General features: G+C 38.1%; 1 protein-coding gene across 1 annotated transcript in view; it reads right to left on the bottom strand.

The window, feature by feature from the left end:
* Positions 1-15,859: 15,859 nt before the first annotated feature.
* Positions 15,860-20,224, bottom strand: part of LOC147166957 (contactin-3-like) — a 57,535-nt gene continuing 53,170 nt past the window's right edge. Inside the window, exon 23 of the mRNA XM_086087012.1 lies at positions 15,860-19,500. Coding sequence (XP_085943138.1) covers positions 19,409-19,500 — 92 coding nt within the window. The 3' untranslated portion in view covers positions 15,860-19,408. The remainder of the gene's footprint in view (positions 19,501-20,224) is intronic.

Consider the following 20,224-nt stretch of genomic DNA (forward strand, 5'->3'; position numbering starts at 1 on the left):
GCTGTTTTGGGTGTCTCATGAAAAGTGGCGATTTAGGACGCATAAAATTTTGGCCCACGCCAGCCTTTTCTCTATATCTTATGACATCGGCTTCCTGCTGCAGGGGCTTTTGGTCTCTGACCACAGCAGAGATCTAGTGCAGCCTTAGGCATCCTAACGTAGGATGTACGGCCTCTTCTTCTTTCTGGTGATCGATAAGTTTTCTGCACGAAACTTATTAGCAACACACATGAACAAACACACTGTTTATTAGCCCACCTTCTCTCTTTTTTTCTCGCCATTCGTAATCCGGAAATAAACGGGGGTTCGTTGGCAACAAACAGTCACTCCCGACGGACTGCCCACCTCTTCGAATTACTCTGAAAAAACACACAGAAAAACAAGGTGCAGCAAGAAAAGACAAATCCAGATAGAGAAAGTTGATACTAACATGAGGAGTAGGGCTGAAGAAACCAGGTAGGGACAATGAAATCCGATCTCAAAGCAAAACCTACAGGCAAGATCCTGATTGTGTGAAACACTGAGCAACAAATGTGCCTCCGATATAACAAATGCAATTATAGTAATAATTTAATAGTAAGTTTTGAGGACTTGAGATGCACATTGTGCTGGTTTGATAGAGGGTGAGTTGGCTCAAACCAGGAAATCACAATCAATTCAGTAATATGTTCTTACCGGAGCAGCAAGCATTATATTCAATTTAGCATTTCAAACTTAGAGATGCAAATAGACTTTCCAAGCCACAAATCATATTATCTTTCACTAATAACATACACGTATTACGAATTCCAGTCACCCATAAATGTTCACAAAAATGCATTTCATTTGTGCAACAATATATATTTCGATACTGGAACATGTTGCCCCGGTGACTGGAAAACAAAGCGTGCCTGCAAAATAAAATCAATCATAACCTTAATTTGAGTCAAGCAAAAATGAGTATCGACACATTTAAAAGTACTGCAGCGAAATTGAGACATCGACTTTGTGTGCGTGTGTGTGTGTGTGAGAGAGGTTGTTGAATGTGTGGGTGTGTTAATGTTAAGACAACATAGCAGAGGCGACGGATGTTTGGAAATCTAATGAGATTATCTGAGAGCATTAGTGCATCGGTTGCACACTCTCCGCATACTGGTCAGATTCTCTCTTAGGTGTGGCATGTCTTTCAAATTCTCACACAGTTAAACCTTATTTAATTACACATTTTTTTCTTTTGTTTCCTTGTGATGAGTACAATTCAATAACAGTTATGTGAAGCAAATGTTCCAGTCTGTAATATTTCAAATAAGAATTATTACTATTATAGTATTATAGTAAGACGTAATTCTTCAATTGGTGTCCTTATATGTTGTGCAGGGAGGCTGTGTTGGCACTGGAGTGCTTCTGTGTGGGAATGTGAACTTGGCCAAGACATGATATGAGTGAAATTCAATGCTATTGTTTTCAGAAGATTGTACGTCACTGTGTGGTGTGTTTCTAAACTGGGTGTTGCAAGCGTCCAAGAGAAGGATTAGTGAAGAACATGCAATAGGGTTTATCCTCTTTTGGCTCGATTTTCATATTTCCTTCAAGAGGGACTCCCATTATGCTTCAGTGACATCTAAATAACATGATTTTTTTTTTAAATATGCCCACATAATAAATGCATGATGGATATTACGACAACTGAACGTTATTAAATGCCTGAGTTAAGAATTCTTATTTATTGATTTATTTATTTGAATTGTGAGACAACCTTGCAGGCAACAAGCACCATTTTATCATTTAAAAGTAGTTATCAGACACATTTTATAAGTAAATATATGCAAGTTTGTAACTACTTCCTGGTCAATAATCCACACAAAAAAAACTTTAAAAAAAAAGGTAAATATTTAAATATTTGAGTACCTTGTATTTTACATACCATTCTTAAATAGTTCCGATAGTATCAAAAGCATTTTAAATTACACATTGCTGACATTTGATGGCTTCTGGCATGTTGGAGATGTGTTCTCTTCACGGATGACAACAACCTGATCAACTCTATGTGAAAGAGATGTGTTGCTCTACGTGAGGCAAATGGTGGTCACACCAGATACTGATTGCCTTTCTGACCCCTCAGACATCCACACTAAATGAAAACTACACATTTCAGGCCCCGGACGGACGGAAGCAAAGCTTCGTTCCTCAAACAAATCTCGTACACAGAAGCATTTCAAGACTTGCGTGTGTCCAAAAGAAGACGCTGAGGACGTTTAACGGCTGTAATGTATATGCCAAGTCTGGAGTGGCGCTGTAGCGCAGTCGCAGGGAGTTAACGTAAAGCGTAGGAAAAAAATCAGCGAAGAAGACGAACACTTTTTTCCCCCCTAATTTTATTGCAATCTACAGAACAAACATGGCCTTGCATGTATCAAAACAACATGAAAAAAGACGAACACAGGAGAAGTGACAATGGCGGGTGATTCAAGTACAACACCGCTTGTTGACCGTGGGAATAAAGAAGCAAAATATTTTGCTGCAAAAGCATAAGCAAGCTAAGGAGGCTGCGCAAAACCACTATGGCACGGCTATCCGCAATTGTTGTTGACAGACTGACGGTTTGCGCGCAGTCACGTGAGAATTGGCACATACATCATCAATGTGCAACAATGCGTCGTCATCGAGCTGCGACCATTACATCATCACTGGAGGAGTATCCTGCGTATTATGTCCAGATGAACCGGTACGTGTCGCGTTTTGAAATCTTTCCACTCTGGCCCAGTTTCAAAAGTGATCTGTTTCAAGCTCCGAAACCGCAACATCGTGTGGACGAACGGCCTGAATGGTAAGAAACTTGTGAGGATACATTGAAACTGGCTTTCGTGTGGACGGGGCCTCAGAGTGACCTTATATTTCTGCCAGTCTATGGCACGCCTGTGCAATAATCATGCTGTCTAATCAGCAGCTTGATGTGTCACACCTGTGAGGAGGGATGGATTATCTCGACACCAGAAAAATGCTTATTAACACAGATTTAAACAAATTTCTGAACTATATTTGATGAAAAATTATTTTGTGTATGTAGAAAATGTTCTACGTCTTTGAGAGCAGCTCACGAACAATGGGAGCAAACAAAAGCGCTAAATATAGATTTTGGTTCAGTGCATGAAAATTAAAGCTCTTCATATGAAAAAAAACAAAAGCATTTTGCAGTGTAAACCTCACATTTACAGTAGAAAGTCTGCTAATGTGTCAATAGCCTCATGCAAGATGGATAGTTTGTTTACATTATGCTAGCTAGCTATTGCTAAACTGTCATTTCAAACTATCACTGTTTTTTTTTTTTTTTTGGTATTAAACAGTGGAAATCTATTTACAGTGACTTGACCAGTTGTACTAGCAATGCTATTAGCAGCACTCAATCTCTTCTTTAATCTCAGTCAGCGCTGTCACTCGCTTCTGATAATATATGGAATGTTCTTGTAAAATCTTAGCTGGATTTATGTTTAGCGCAACTACAGTTATATTTGATTTTGCTTCCTACTGTTGTTTTCATTTCATTTAAAATGTTAAAAGTTGCAATTCAAAGTAAAATTTTCTATTACACATATGCAATCGTTGAAATGTATTTATCTATTGACACTTTCCTCTATATTGAATGTATTTAATTATTACCGTCTGCAAAAAAAATATGATGATAAATGTCCTTAAGTAAAGCAAATATAAACAAAAAGATTGCATGCTGTTGAATGTTTTGGCTCTTTTTCATCTTGATAAAATCACATTTATTAATGATAAACACATTTATGTATTTAGCACTCAAACAGAACAGAAAATATCATGTTTTTCAGGCGGAAAAGTGTGTCCATCACAAGGCTGCTGTCTCTGACCTGCTCCTCAAATGGGCTCAGTAAGTCTTAGGATATGATTATAGTTGTTTTGTCAGTTGTAGTCCCAGAGACTCTGAATGTGTATTTTTACCTTAAAACCAAACACTGTCTGTTTTGAAGACAACAGTTTGCAACATTTCTCAACAGTTTTTTCCCCCATCTCATTTATTATTTACCTACCTACCTACCTACATATATCTACCTAACCCATCCATCCATCCATCCATCCATCCATCCATCCATCCATCCATCCATCCATCCATCCCAAATGAATGAACTGGCTATTTACGCGTAGCGTATTATTCATGTCAAAGTAACTGCTCACTAGTTCACTAAGGCCCATTACCTCCATGATTTGACCAGTCTATGAAATTGTATGGAGGCACAGTTGAGTCAGTGGAACCTTTGAGAAAGGGGATTAATGGAAGTCGGGGTCTGCTGATGCATGCTCATGCTTCTTCGTCCCTCCATAATTCAGATTGTCAGCTGAAGAGTCAGAGCCCAGCGCCAACCCGGACCTGTCTCTCATCATAACACACAGTCAAGAGCCTGTCAGAACAGATGAAGCCACCGGCTCAGCACTGTCTAGGAACATTGAGTTGTAATTCACATTCTTGTGCCCTGACAGGCCTCACTAAATCCAGGTCTCGCCGTGATACGCTGGCGACTGATCAAGAAAGCTCTGCTCTCAGAGAACGGGAGAGTCACTGCGCCAAGAACCAGATTCAGAATGAAAGGCCCACCAAGTCACAAAGTCTTCCCTCTCATCAGGATGTACCGGCCATGGCACAAATTGAATTTTTTTTTTGACACAAATGGTATTCTATTTAGTGAGCTGCATTGCACCAGCTGTCCTGTAGTCCAACCACTTTCATTTTTGTCTAACAGTTGCTAGAGGACAGCTACGGTAGGTAGACTTTTGGTTGGCATGTCAGCCTCACAGTCAAGAGGACCTGGGTTTGAATATCAGCTCAAGCTCTCCGGTGTGGAGTTTGCATGTTCTCCCATGTTTGTGTGACACATGCTAAAACATCTATTTTAGGATAAGTGATGATTCCAATTGTTCAAAGTGAATGTAAGTGTGAATTATTCTGTATAAGCTCAGTCACAACTCTAATGAGGACAAAAGATAATGATGAATGTGTGTGTTTTTGAGTGTTGTTTATCATTATCTCCTATTCTGAATATCCTGTACAACAGTGGCTGGGGTGTAAGCTTGACACAAACACATTTTTTTTTACAACAGGAGTGTAATAGTTGGCAAGTTTCTATTTGCAGTTGTTTTTTCTTCTGTTCCTGTTTATAATGTGTCAGTTTAGTTGGTGGCAACTCAATTTCAAAGGAAATTGAGTGCCGGTTTGAAAGTTCCTGAATATGACAACGAGAAAAAAAAACATCCTCCTACTATTGTGTGTGGAAGTGGGACATTTTTAGTGCTTTACTTGCTTCGGCTCCTGCACTCATAATTTTCCCTCTCTGTTGCACAAATAATGTAACTAATAGGCTGACTACGTAGAGCGTCAAAGTATGCTGCTAACATAAAAAAATTGACAGAAGAACCAAATAATATTTGCTCCTGTCAAAGGTCCCAGTTCCCATAGGATCCTTTGTTGGGAAAAAGTGTTTTTTCACAAACATTTAATGCATTGACACTTTGCCTCCACTAGCATGTCATCAGCAAGTACATTTACATGCAGGCAATTCAAACCAGAATATTGGCAATATCCGGGTTTTGTAAGGCCATGTAAACATGCAGAAAAACCTGAATATGCTCTTACTATAAGACCCCTGGGTTACCCATTTTGTAACTGGAATTCTTGTTGATATAAATGAATTCAGAATACCTTTGTAAGGCATTTGTTTGCCTTTTGCGCATGCTCTCTTCTTCTTCATCACTTATTTCTATTCGCAAGGAATCTTGATATTTGTAATACAGGAACGACTCGTATACACAGCGCCGTCCCAGTCGTTAAAGGAGTCTCACTTGGATACATTGATTTCTTTGCTGCGTTTTTACATTATTGTCTGTCTGTACAGCCACAATGGGAATCTATGCACACATACAGTATATACCTGTATATAAGTCCGTGCTTCTGGTGTGCAACCCATCGGAATTACTCAAGCAGAGGAAAACATACATGACGACACAGCAAAGAACCACTTTTGGAATGAGTAGGAAACTGACTAGTACTTTATTTAGAGGATGCTGGCATAATGACTCAAACATACTTTTTTTCTCAGAGGTCTTTTTACACTTTAAAAAAAATAAAAAAGATAATAATAAAAATGTTTATTTTTAGAGATGCATACTCAAATGGGGACACGGCCCCCTGTGGCCCACTCATGGTGAAAGGGTGTGCATAAATATAGTGTCTTTTATTGAACGTTAAAAGCAGGAATGACGTCTATTTGTGTAATGACATTGTCCGTGCGTCGCCCTTTCAAATGGGGTATTTCTAATGAGCACAATGACCATGTATACGGGAGTAGCTCCGTCCGATCAAGTATGTTAACAGGTTATCCCAAATGTTTCAAAAAAACGTAATTTGGACCTTCATCCGTATATTGACTGCATGTAAACAGTCACTGTAGGCACGCAGATAAAATCACTGTATTCTATCTACCAGTTGTTCATCATAACTATTCTGACCCAAAATATTTTAGTAGCAGACATAGTTGACTGTGGAAAAGGAGATCTGACTTCTGTCATGTATGTCAATCAAAGTGAGGCAGATTGACAGACTAAAGGAGCTCCAACGCTGGTTGCACCGCAATGCTTGAACAGTGCCATGGTTGTTAACCTCTATGTCCATCAAAAAGCAAATCCAATAGCGACGAAGGACTGACATCCCATGTTTTGTGTGCGTGTGTGTTTTTATTTTATTTTTATTTTTTTTACCAGTATGCAATCTACTTATACTATCTTTGTGATCAATTAGTCAACTGACCTCTTGAACACCTCTGTTGTACACAAATCATAAGCCAAGACAAACACTATGAAATTAAGGCAATCGACTGCTGGAAATACATTTTGAGTTATAAATGTACGAGTTTAAGTTGTAAATGGATGTCAGTGTTTCTGATAGTGTTTGGGCCAGCAGAGAAGGTCTTGAATTGAATTTAATTGAATACAAACCCAGCAGGGCTCAGAGATCTAGAGACTTGGGCCAACTAGTGGAACCCAGAGTTTGAAGTAAACATGGTGAAGCTGCATTTAGGTGTTATGCTGCACACAAATGGAATAAGTTGCCAACAGATGTGAAGTCAATCCCACTTTTAAATCCAGGTTAAAAACTTTGCTTTTTTACATACCTTTGATTAAAGTATTTTAAACATTTTTAAATAAAGTGTTTTCCCCTTTAGTTATTATTATTACTACAATGTTTTTAAACTTATATATGCTAAATGTTTTTAACATTGTCAATGTATGTAGTAAATGTTGTAACCTACTTTTGTTTTCTCTCCTTTGCTTCTGAATGCTGTTAACTACTGTGTTTGTTGATGTGTATGAGTTGCCTTTCCTTGTGTAAAGCACATTGACTTGCCTTGTGTATGAAATGTGCGATACAAATAAACGTGCCTTGCAGGCACTGAGAGCATGCCACTTATGTGCCTTGCAATCGACATGGGACCAATAAGTCAGTTATGATAGGAGCCAGCCCTACTGATGACAAGTAGTACCAAAAAAAAAAGTATATGCATGTCTGTTGTCACACTCCATTCTCCCTTTGCTGGTCCGTCTATTCTTTTCATGATTATAAAAATTTTGCTAATTAATGGTGCACACGTGGTTGTCTAATCATTGTTGGAAGGTCTGCAATTTAATGTTTTGCAACAATAAATTCCCTCAACATAGATGTGCATGCAAGAACAACACCATATTTAAGAGACTTCCATTGATTTATTTAAAAACCCCAACAACTATTATTAATATTATTGTTATTTGTCTCTGTAGGATTCAACTTTTAAAAGTTTAGTACCTTTGATGTCCTTGGATTTAGGAGAGAGGGTGGTGGAAAATGGCCCAATCAGTCCTGTGGAAGTTCACATAAGCAAAAAACTGAATACCCAGTTTGTATTGACGTTTTATTCAAACTGTGTCAAAGAGCCACTAATGTTTCTCTTCAATGGCAACATTTACTTATTTGTCTAAGTAAATGAGGCAAAATTGCAAAAGCACTTTGACTAGTAGAACCTTGAAGGTAGAAGCAAAGCAACCCATTGCCATTCATCACATCTGTACAGTATTGAGTCACGTAAAAGCTTATTCATCTTCTTAGTCATATGTGGTTCTTTTTATTGTATTATTTAGCAATACATTTTTTGAGAGAAAACATATTGGCGCACATTTTCACAAAAATATAGGCAACATGATACATATTTAGTGTGTATCTCATAAACAAAATATTTCCATATTTGGGTTTGTCTGATACTGCATACTGTATGCTGCTAACTTTAAACGATTAAAGTATCGTTGATGTCTTTAATGACCCCCCACCCCCTCCAAAAAACAATGTCAGATAATTTTAAAGAAAGACCTGTAAATCCAACATAACATTTTTCCTTAAAATGGCATGAAATTAATGGCAATTTGCTATTGTACTTTTTTTTTTTTTAAATGATTTTTAGTTCCTGATCCTAAAACGGTCACAATAAGACGGTCAATACTCGTATCGGCCATTGTTGCGAGTACTGATACAGATTAGCTATACAGATTACTCGGCAACTGTACTCGCCCATCGGTAGTTAAAAAAAAAAAAGTGTCATATTATTAAGGTTGTATTTTTCATATAATTTTATAATTCATTAACATTGGTAATAAACAAAAACGTTTTGCCACTGCATTAATTACAGTATGTTGTCATCAGCAGGTTAAACTACAAAGCTACAAATCGATGATAAATGGTATTCAGATATTACATCAAATGTTTTGTTGATGTTGAACAATCTCATTTGAAGCAGATTGGTTTATAGTATGTATAATGACCTCGTTTCAGCACAACTTAAACAGGATTGTTTTTTTCTTTTTTGACTCTTCATTGGATAAAAACAATTATAAAGCATTGAAAAGGATATCGATCACTGTCCTGATTAACAAGGTGCATGCACTGTATTGTGCTCCCAGGCAAACGGTGTAATAAAAATGCCCCTGAAAATATGAACAAGTGTTCCATTTAACGGCAATCAATGAGAAAGAGAAAATGCATGTTATGCACGAGGTGTATCATGTAGTTGCTGTATATACAGGATATATCTTATTATATTGTATATCCCAATTCTCTTTTCTACCTCTATGCTCCCTTTCCTCTTCTATATAGACCATGAATTAAGGCAAATACTTCAATTTTAATTTGGAGTTTAGCATATTTGAAAAGGCTATTGGAACAATTCAAATGATGGACATTTACCCATTTCAGAGCCGAAGAGGTGAAACCTACATTTGCACTTCAAGTAAGGTGTCCCTTTGTGTGTGTGTGTGTGTGTCTCGCGAATGGGGTTATTCTGTAGCGAGACAATCGTGCCCCTGGCAGAAATTTGCAGTGCTGGTAATGCTGGCTGTTTCCTCCGACCTAAGACCACGTGCATGCCAATTAAAATTGGATGCACATGCATGTTTTTTTGAAAATGTTGAACCTTTATTTGTCCAGCTAAGGCAATTGAGAACAGATTTTCTCTCTTTTTTTTAATGCTACAGGGATTGACATTTTTGCACTACAAGACTTTATGAACTGGCTCAGCTGTGCTGGAATTGGGTCATTGTAGAACAAGAGATATTCAAAGGGCAAAACAGAGAGCACAAGGCATTACAGTACAAAATTATACAACACAACCAACATTAGGATCTGACAAAGGTTGGGCAAAAGATTTGCGGAAACAGGTTCAAATAATATGGTTAGCAACATTTTCCATTGATTACATTTTTGGATGTATTTAGTTTCTGACCCGCATTGGGATCTTAAACATTGCTACAAAATGTATATGTCATCTAAATACAACTGTGGTCTGAAATCTATGCACAAACAAAAAATCATCAGACATCCTAAGCACACCTTGCAGCAGAAGGTGTTCTCTGCATTTAAGCCATCCCTGAGGATGCGGGCAGTGACTGTCACGCTAGTGATCCAGATCATGAGTCAGCACTTTTAAGTTAAGGGAAATTACTGGAAATTAACCTTGCATTTTGTCTGCGAGGAAGAAAAAAAAAAGAGAACCGAGACAAAACTCAGACACAGGCATGCATTGTTTATACTCAACACAGAACAACCTCAAAGTCAGGTGTTAAACTCTCCATACTAGAGACGCTATTGCTACGAAGTAGCAGGGATAAACACCAGAGGTGCATTTTGTACAATTTTGGTCTGGTTCTCAAAGGAACAGCAGATTGTACAAAATGGAACTTAATGGAAAAATGGAACGTACAATAATTGCTCCTTTCAAGAGCTACTCAGGACACTCAAATTATTTCACAATCAAGGATTTGTTTGGCTACAGTGACAATTTATTTGTTCAGTAGCTAGTAGATCCACAGCTTAAAACACAGAAAATTATGCCTTACCAAATGCAGTCTTGTCTGTCCAAAGACTCTGGAGAGGTGTGATCCCGTATGCAGCACAATGTTGATTGGTTTTCGTGCCATCCACAGACATGCAGAATTCAATTTCTTTGCTTCCACTAGCTAAATGTGGCATATTGTTTACCTCTGTGGCACTATCCAAACTCGGAGAAATAAAGGCTTGTTATTGAGGTTTTTTGTTGTTGTTTTTTTACAGCAGCTCTATTAAGGCAGGGTGAGGGGAAAACTGTTTTGTGAACGCATTTGGACCAGGAGTGCCAGGAAATTAAAGAAGCACATCCCTTCTCTCGCTTTTACTTTAAACCTTGAGCCCTGTCACTGGCACACTAGAATCTGCTGCACATTTTATAGTTCCAGTGCACATTCATTTTTGCTTGATTACTGTGGGTCAGTCACACGAATATACCTTGTAAGGCTTGTATGGTTTCATTTCATTTTAACTGCAGAACTGAAAATACTTCTGTTGAAGATTGTGGATATAGTTACATAAAGGTCACACAAAGACATTTACGGTTTGATTTTTAATCTGGAGAGTATTCAATGCATTACAATCACGTTGTAAACCAGTGTCAAGCATCAATGTGAGCGCCCAGTATTAGAGTTAAATAGCTGTGCTATTTGCGATATTAACTTGTTTGGTGCTCACATTATGGCTTGCCTCTAAACACTTTCCTTCACTGTTGTCTCCCGTTTCCAACGTGATGGATGGAGCTTGCCACTGATCACTCTCTCACATTGTTCCCTGGCCTCAAAGGGCACAAACGAGCTCATTAATAAACCTGTGTGATTAATTTCCATCTCTCCCTCCAGTGTCCCTTCCCTTGTCGTCTTTTAAAAAGAGGCACCCCCCTAATTAGTGAACCAGAGTACACTGCCAAGAGACAATGCTAAGGACTACTGTTGACATTGAAAATAAATTAATGTTAAGATGGCAGAATTCCTCATCTGTTGATAGATAATTACTTAAATCTCTGCTTTATACTGTCCAGGGATACTTTTGTTTTAGGGGATCAATTTATCTTTGTCTTGTCAGTTTTCCTTTGTTTGTTTGTTTTAAGCACCTTCACATTAAAGTAAAAGTAACAGAAGGGAAAATTAACACCCAAAATACTGTTGTATGAAAAGTAATTGTTATTACGTATGAAGTAAATTTAAGGCGGTGGACGAATGGTCTATGTAGCTATGGTGTCTGTGTGGAGCCAGCGATGCTCAGATTAGAAGGCTGTGTAAAACTGCTTTGATGAAAAGGGTGATTATACTCTGAATTGCTCCTTTTCCCTCTGCAAACACATTCATCCTGTTAGGATCTCAATGACTAGGTGGACTGTTTACTTGTGATGTGCGATTCCCACAGTCTGAGGAAGGTCTTATGTTCTTTTATTAAATTATAGAAGGAAGATCAAGCATTGCCATGATGTCACCAGCTACAGATTCCACCTAATTACATTAAGATGGATGATTATACAGCTAAATGTGTTCAAGTTCTTTATTCTTCATGTCACATTCACAAAGATCAGTAAAAAAAACACAAACTTTTCGTTCAAGATGGATAAATAATAGATGCTTTTTATTTCATAGCCACACAGCTACTCCTTTTAATCATAAGGAAAGCGCCAAGTTATGACATAACTTTGAAAATCCTTGCATATTCCACTTGTGTTGTCACTAACGACTCTTTATATATTTATAAATAGATTTTCCTATTGATTAATCCATCGATTAATTGAGTATTGCCCCCCATTTTTTACCTCAACCATAACCCAATAAAAAAGAGTTTCTTGCATGAAAAAGAGGACCCCAAGTTTCACGATGACTGTGGTTATGTCCGACTGTCCACCCTTATCTCCTAACCCCTCGTTCGCTATATGGCCTCGCACTATATAGTGGCCTAATATGCAGTGCCCTCATTCTGTTTGGCGATTCGGACAGCCAGCTTACTACTTGCTCCTCGTCGGATATCACGTGACACAGTACTTATCATGACGTAACAGCAAATAAATCTCTGACTATTTATTGTGAATACAAATGTTTTAAAAATATATTTTCAACTAAAATGATTTAATTATTTCCGTAGTATATTTTTAATGCATTGCTTTTATTCTTGCGCTTGCGCTGTCGATCGTGCCATGTTTTTTTCATACTCGCAATGCATAAAGGTCTATATCAGGGTTCACCAATTCCCGTCCTCTAGGTCCAGAGTCCTGCAGGTTGTAGATGTTTCTGCCTACCAACACACCTGATACTAAAGATCAGAATCATTATCAGGCATGCTGATGAGCTGATTATATGAATCAGGTGTGGTAGGGGGCGGAAACATCTAGAACCTGCAGGACTCCGGATCTCGAGGATCGGAATTGGTGAACCCCGGTCTATATCTACCCGGTTCAGTGAGCATTGATGTTCACTACTTTTCAGAGTGCATTGTGGGTAATTTTTAGTGCTCAGTAGGGTGCACGCACGCGCATGCACACACATACACACACACATCCTCACGGTACTATCTTTGTGGGGCCATCTCATTGACATAATGCAATTACCAGCCCCTTCCCCTAACCCCAACCATAAAAAATGATTGCCTACCCCTATTCCTTACCCTAACCTCAACCATAACCCAATTCAAACCTAAACTCTAAAACCAAGTCTTGACCCTCAAAAAGAGGTCTAAACTTTTGGGGCCCAGCAAAATGGCCCACAAGGAAGGGTGGGCCCCACAACTGTAAAATGCCAAAAAATTGGCCCCACCATGTAACAAAAACAAGACAACACACACACACACACACACCCACACACACTGATGTGATGATTGTCTTTGAAAAGTGAATTACACACACACATTAGCACACGCAAATGCACACACTCGGTCTTTGGGGTGTTTTCTGTATGTCCTGCATCATTGACGAAGTACTGCTGTGGTATGCCATGTCCATTTTGCAGTAATTTCATTTTGCCATTCTTTTGGAAATTATCCCAAACTTTTGACATCCTGTGTCGTTTTGGGGAGTCTTCTTCTTTCTTTCCACCATTGCAACACTGTGTGAGTCTGCATAAAATGTCGGTGTAAAACATGGACGGTGGCGCAAACATGGTTCCAGCGGAGTTACGACGCAGATAGATATAGCCCTAAATGTCATCTTGCACCCCCAGTGCTCTTTGAACAAGTTTATACTCACTTGCTCACTTGTTATATTGATCAATCAATAGATCAATCAATAGATCGATCAATCTAGCAACACTATGTCCACTACTTCTTTGAATGATTCCTCCTGCCATTTCCGAACAGTGCTGCCAAGTACAATGTAGACGAGCACAAGATTAATGCAAAACATTGCATTTAACTTTTGGCTGCTGTGCAGTCAATTTAGGTGGAGGATAGCGACAAACAGCAATTATTTGGGTCATTAAAACTGACGGTTGTCAACATTCCAAAAAACACTGTATTGATTCAGTAATACAAAAGTAATCGAGGGTTTTGCAGACGTCTTTTGCTGCATCTGGGACACGTGCACGCTTCAGCATTTAGAAGAAAAGTCAATCGACAAGGCTTTCATGGAAGGCTTACTAGGTAGAAGCCTCTGCTCACAAAAAAGATCAAAGCTGCCCATCTCAACTTTGCCAGAGAGTACCTGGACAAACCTGAAGCTTTTTTGATAGTCCCTTCTGTGGACAGATGAGTCCAAAATTGAACTGTTTGGTCACAACTAAAGTCATGTTTGGTGTCAACACTGCATACCAGCAAAATAACCTTCACCCTAGAGTGAAACATGGAGGTGAGAATGTTAAGTTCGAGGCTGGCTTTTCATCCTCAGGATCTGGACAACTCCACATAATCCAGAGAATCATGAATTCAGAGGAATATTGTGAAATCCTGGATCATAACCTGAAGCTGTTCTTTGTGAAGTTACAGCCTGGTAGAAGATGCATCATGCAACATGACAATAATCCAAAGCATTCCAGCAATACAACCAAGGAATGTCTGAAGAACAACAAGATTCATGTTCTAGATGTGCCTAGTCAAAATCCTGATTTAAATTCTTTCAAAATACTGTGGCGAGACCTGAAGCGGGCAGTTTTCTGCTAGACCTCTCTCAATTGGCTGCAAGAGTGGCAAAAATTCCCCCAAAATAGATGTGAAAGATTGATAAGTCACTAAAATAAGTGTTTGGATGAAGGTCTCATTGCAAAAGGAGGTGCAATGTCTGATTAAGTAAGAGGTTTGCATACTTTTGCAGTTTTTCTTAAATCAACAACTTTTGTTCAAGAATAAATGACAATATTATCATTCTTTTTGTTCAAGTCCGCATTGTAGATTGGGGTATGACTAAACATTTAATAAGGTTATTTTTATATTTTATACAAAAATTCTGACCATGCCTGCAGGGTTCACAAACTTTTGAGCAGCACTGTATATACCTCTTTTCTAGACACTCAAAGACACTTTACAATGGAATGGATACATTATTCATGCAATCACACATTCACACTTTTGTGGCGGTAAACTACTTTGTCCTGAGGCAGGCTGATGGAAGCGTGGCTGCCAGTGTGCGCCTGTGGCCCCCCCGACCACCACCAAACATCCGCACCATTCATACACCAGTGTAAGTAGCACTGGAGGCAATGTGTGTGAAGTGCCTTGCCAAAGGACACAAAGACACATGACTTGGGGAGAGCGGGGATTGAACAGCTGACCTTCTGGTTACTGAACGACCGTCTCTTCACCCTGAGCCACGGCCAACACTTTGTGTAATTTTATATAGGGGTGTACTCACTTTTGTTGCCAGGTGTTTAGCTATTAATGGCTGTATTTTGAGTTACTTTGAGGGAGCACTACATTTACACTGACACAGCACAATGACTACTTTTTGTGTCAAAATGACATTTCTTCAGTGTTGTCCCATGTACTCACTTTCATGAGATACTGTACATATATAATTTATATAGTTCTATACATAGTCATATTTACACTTTCATTCAAAGACGAGGAATACCTTTTTTTTGTAGGGGTGGGGGAGGGAATTATACAAATGAATAAGATGCTATTTTATTCTCCATGTTCTAGCAAGAAAACAAAACTCATTTTCATTGCAATGAGTGCTAATTATTATCTCTATGAGCTGTCAGACATTTCCATCAAACACATTTACCCATTGTCATTGAATGAGACACTAACAAGAGACATTTACTGTATTTTAATAAACCAAGTGGCACTAGATAATTAACATAATGAGGAAATGATTGGCACATTATTTTGCTGAAGCAAGACCTTCACCCAGACTAATAATTGGTAAATGATTAGCCATTACCCTTTAAATGGTGCTGATTTCAAATGCAAAACTGTGATGTATAAACACATTTTGTAAATAACAGGATGTTCAGAAATCTCTTGCAACGTGAATGGAAGTGATGATTGGCTTATCATAAGAAGGCAAAGACAACATTGGCAGGAATAAGCAATATTTATTAAGTTATGTTTTAGAAAAAATCAACACAAATTCACAAACAATGATTACCATGCACAATTTTAGTATACAAGACAAAACAGTTACTTTTCAATATGAAAATGAAAATCTACATGTCAGTATCTCACAGAGATCATCGATTAATACAGCAGTATTAGGCTGGAGAACACACTATATAAGAGTAATAAGGTTGTCTTGGGTGGCCATATTTGAAAAATATATGCAAATATTTACACTGTAGGAAATACTTTCAAGCAACATCCCTTCAACAATATCATCCCTTTGAAAACAAATTGATTTGCTGCTTTTTGAAATCAGGACACTTTCTGTTGATGTATGGAATCATGTAATCACATAAGGCCTACTTCAAACTTTTTGTACTACATACTAACAAAAAAATCATCAGTCACATATTGGGACTCTACATGGTAAATTTCTTGCCTCAAACTTTGAAGTTATACATGAAAATGGCAAAAGTAGGGAGACACTAGTACATTATGTTAATAGGTTATCACGTTGTTGTCATAAGATCGTCACCTTTGACACATTCATCAAAACCAGAAACAAACATGTGAGCTTGAATAATGGTAAGAAATTACAATCACTCAATGATATACAGAAAGCTCTAACCTACTATAAAGCATGGAAGCATTTTGAAACCACAGAGAACTAATAATCAAAGACAATGTCGTGGCTGAAAATAGATTTTAAGCCTCCTGGAACCGCGTCTAGGTATTGGCACAGGGAGTGTAACGGGATTTTGGTTAATGTGATCGAGGAGACTGCGCACCGTGTCATCGTATTTCATTCATAAACATGACAACAGCGTGCATCGAACCTTCTGAATCATTGCAGAAACCAATTAATTGAACGTATTATTATTGAGCACCATAAGGTGTAGTAAGCGTTATTAGTTCAGTCCATTTACCATTAGGTATGGGGGGGGCACACAGGCACGGGGTGGAAAGTGGTCTCCAAATGCCCACTCCACAGTAGTGATCTATGCTGGGCCTGGCCAATTCTACATGATCTGCCCATGGAGGCAATTGTGGTAAAGCAAAGTAATCCAATAGCAATGCTGTTTGAAGATTTACTTGGGACAACCAATACACCAGTAAACTGTAAATCACTGCACTATAACTCCTTTTAAAAAAAATTTTAAGAAAACATTTATTGAAAAATAAGCACTCAGTGCACATTCACACACACACAACCAAATATGTGAGCCAGGTGAACTGATAATAGACATCATTGACGGCAACATAACAGAATGAGTACATTAAGAAGGAGGCCATCAATCACCCGAGTAACTCACAAATGACAGCTATAATAATAGAACAGAAAAATCAATATTCCATTGACTAACAAGCGCACAGCTTTGTGAAACCAGTCAGGTAGCCGACAGGTCAGGCCTGATTATGCCAGCCTTTTTGGACTTTTTATGAGGCCTTGGAGGTCTGCGCACCTGTTCCGCACCTGTTCAGACGGCTAAGTGGGGACATGCAGTCACCTTGCATCAGCTGCTTGTGCTTTTGTTTGACTTTGGAAGTGGTGGGACAGTGCAAAACTACAGATGATGATAGCCTCCTCTCTGATGACTGTGCACAGTCCCATGTTCAGCAAAGGCACGGTAATGTCGAGCAGGTGGTTGCATTGTTCCACATCCGTCTGGGTACTATCAAGACTCCAGTAATCACATTGCAACCCTTCCGTGTCTTTTAAATTTAAAGAGCGAGAACTCCCTCTGTCATTTCTCCTTATTTATTCTGATATGAAGTTTATAGCAAAGCTGTTCTGTTGCCTTAATGGCCCAATATATTTTGTAGTGAAAGACCGATATTGGGCATTTTGACAAATATCGGTATCGGCCTTTCTTAAAATCTGACGGCCGATATAAGGTAAATCTAAAACCATTTTAATCTCAGGAAGCTATTTATTTAAAATTTCAGTTAACTTTATAAGAGATGCTACTGACCCTGGGAACCTTCTGAACCATTAGTTTTTGTTCAACATAAAAAAAAAAAGAAATGTGAAAGTTTAAGATTTTAGGTATATATATATATATATATATATATATATATATATATATATATATATATATATATATATATATATATATATATATACATATATATATAAAAGAATTCTGCATTTTGAAAAGTCTTAAAAATTGTTCAATAAACATGCTTTAAGACATTACAACCGAGTCAAGATTGGCATTTGTATTTAAAAAAAAGTTGATGGCAAAACCCCCCCACCACCACCTTTTACTGAAAATGAATATTTGCTTAAAATATCGGTTATCGGCCTCCTTGACTACTAATAATCGACATCTAAAACCTCCTCTTGCCCTCGAGGACTGAAATTGGTGAACCCTGCCTTACACCATATATACTGGAATCCAATTGTCATCTTCTCCAGTCCCGTTTTGGGCATATGCATCTCAGTACATTTGGTCAATATACGTTAAAAAATTTCCGAGTATGAAGCTCTCTCCCTATTTGTCAATACAATATCCCGATCATGATGCTAAATTTGTAGGTAAAAGCGACTACGAAAAGTTTTTCTGCAATATGAATGTCTAGTCTGAGCAACTGAAATAACTTTTAACTTTGAGCTCAGATGAAGGCACTGTCATTGGTGTAGTCCATTGTGCATTGGGCCAGGCAATCATCTATGGTGTTGTTGTGTAATAAAGAACATACTGTAGGTCATCTAAAAGCAAAAGAACAACAATACACATGGGATTTGTTCGACATGGTAGCACATCCCTCTGTGAAAACCAACCTTTTTGCTCGACGGAGAAAGCCGAGTGTGATGGACATTTATTATTTAAGGGTATGAGATGGAGAGAAAGTAGCAACATCTTTCACAGTATTGCTGAAAAGTCCTTGGGCACGCAAGTCTGTGGCTGGACAGCAGATTGAATATTATTTAAGTATTTAAGAATCATGTTGGTATGGGGCATGGGTGATCGGTAATCCGTCAACTATCGAGTAGGTCTTCTTTTTCACAGTACCAAATAAGTGCTGTTGTCGATTTATTTGACTGGGGTGAATTTAATTTGGTTTTCCCATAAAATCGCATTGTTGGGGCGTTAAGCAACCAATGCAATGGACTAATCGTTATGGACATGTCCTTGAGATTATGAACATTTTTGTTCATCAAACATTTCATCAAGCAAGAACAGTATACTCTGTTAGTTTGGTTTGGAGTGCATTTGTATAATTGGTTTTAAGGCAGTCACATATTTTACAGACACATTGGATGAGTCATGTTGATGTCATAACCTTGCAAATGAAACAACACTGTGGCACTTACAACTCCAAATGACATATTGGAAGGTATCATGCACTCAAATTCTTACATCTTTGTCTTGTCCTGTACTGTTATGCACTCTGTAACAGTTGCGCCTTTTAAGGAATCCCAAGTCCGATCGCTGAACCCTGGGCCCTCCAGTGGAGGGATAACATTCAGACGGACAGGCTGGAGGGACTGTCGGGAGCACTGGAGGTTCTGATTAGACATCACCACATAAAGTAAAGCAGTGCACTGATGAGTGTTGCAGAGAGGTTGAATGCGTTCAGACGGGAGGCCCCTGAACCCCGTGCTCCCATACCTGAAATGAAAACCAACAGATTATAGGTTAATGAACAACCACATATGTAAGAAAGCAGAGACTATTTTGTCAAAATTTCTAAGTCATTCTAAAACCAAAGACAAAAGTATTTTTATGAATGAACACCATCACAATGTTTATGAAAATCATACTGTAGATGTGTCACGAACTGTGAATGTAGACACAGTTGATGAACCTCTGGATAAATGCTTTTTTCCCCACTCTTCAAAAAAGGAAATAAGAAGGATTTTTTTAAATTATAGACCCATATCTCTACTCCCACAGCTCTCAAAAATATTGGAAAATTTGTATGCGACAAGATTAAATAAATTTATAGACAAGTATAACATTTTGCACAGCCAAAACCTACACTGAACCCATTTTTCTTTTCCATAAACAGGCAATTCGTGTCGTTTTCGGTAGTGGATACAGAGACCACACTAATCCAATATTAATACAACTTCAAAATTAAAAATTTAATGAATTGATGGAGTTTAACTGCCTTAAAATAATGTATAATAATCATGAAATCTTACCAATTGACATGCAAATCAAAAAAAAAAAAAGGGAAAGTGAGTACAATGTAAGAGGAATCTATATTTTTTCCAAACCTAAATACAGAACAAAACAAAAAGAACGATGTATTTCAACTCAAGGTGTCAGTTTGTGGAACAATCTGGATTATAAAACAAAATCATCTCAGTACATTTGCATTTAAAAAAAA

This window comes from Leptonotus elevatus, chromosome 10, assembly GCF_054856555.1.
Source record: "Leptonotus elevatus isolate MCC_2025b chromosome 10, RoL_Lele_1.0, whole genome shotgun sequence".
Classification (NCBI taxonomy): Eukaryota; Metazoa; Chordata; class Actinopteri; order Syngnathiformes; family Syngnathidae; genus Leptonotus; species Leptonotus elevatus.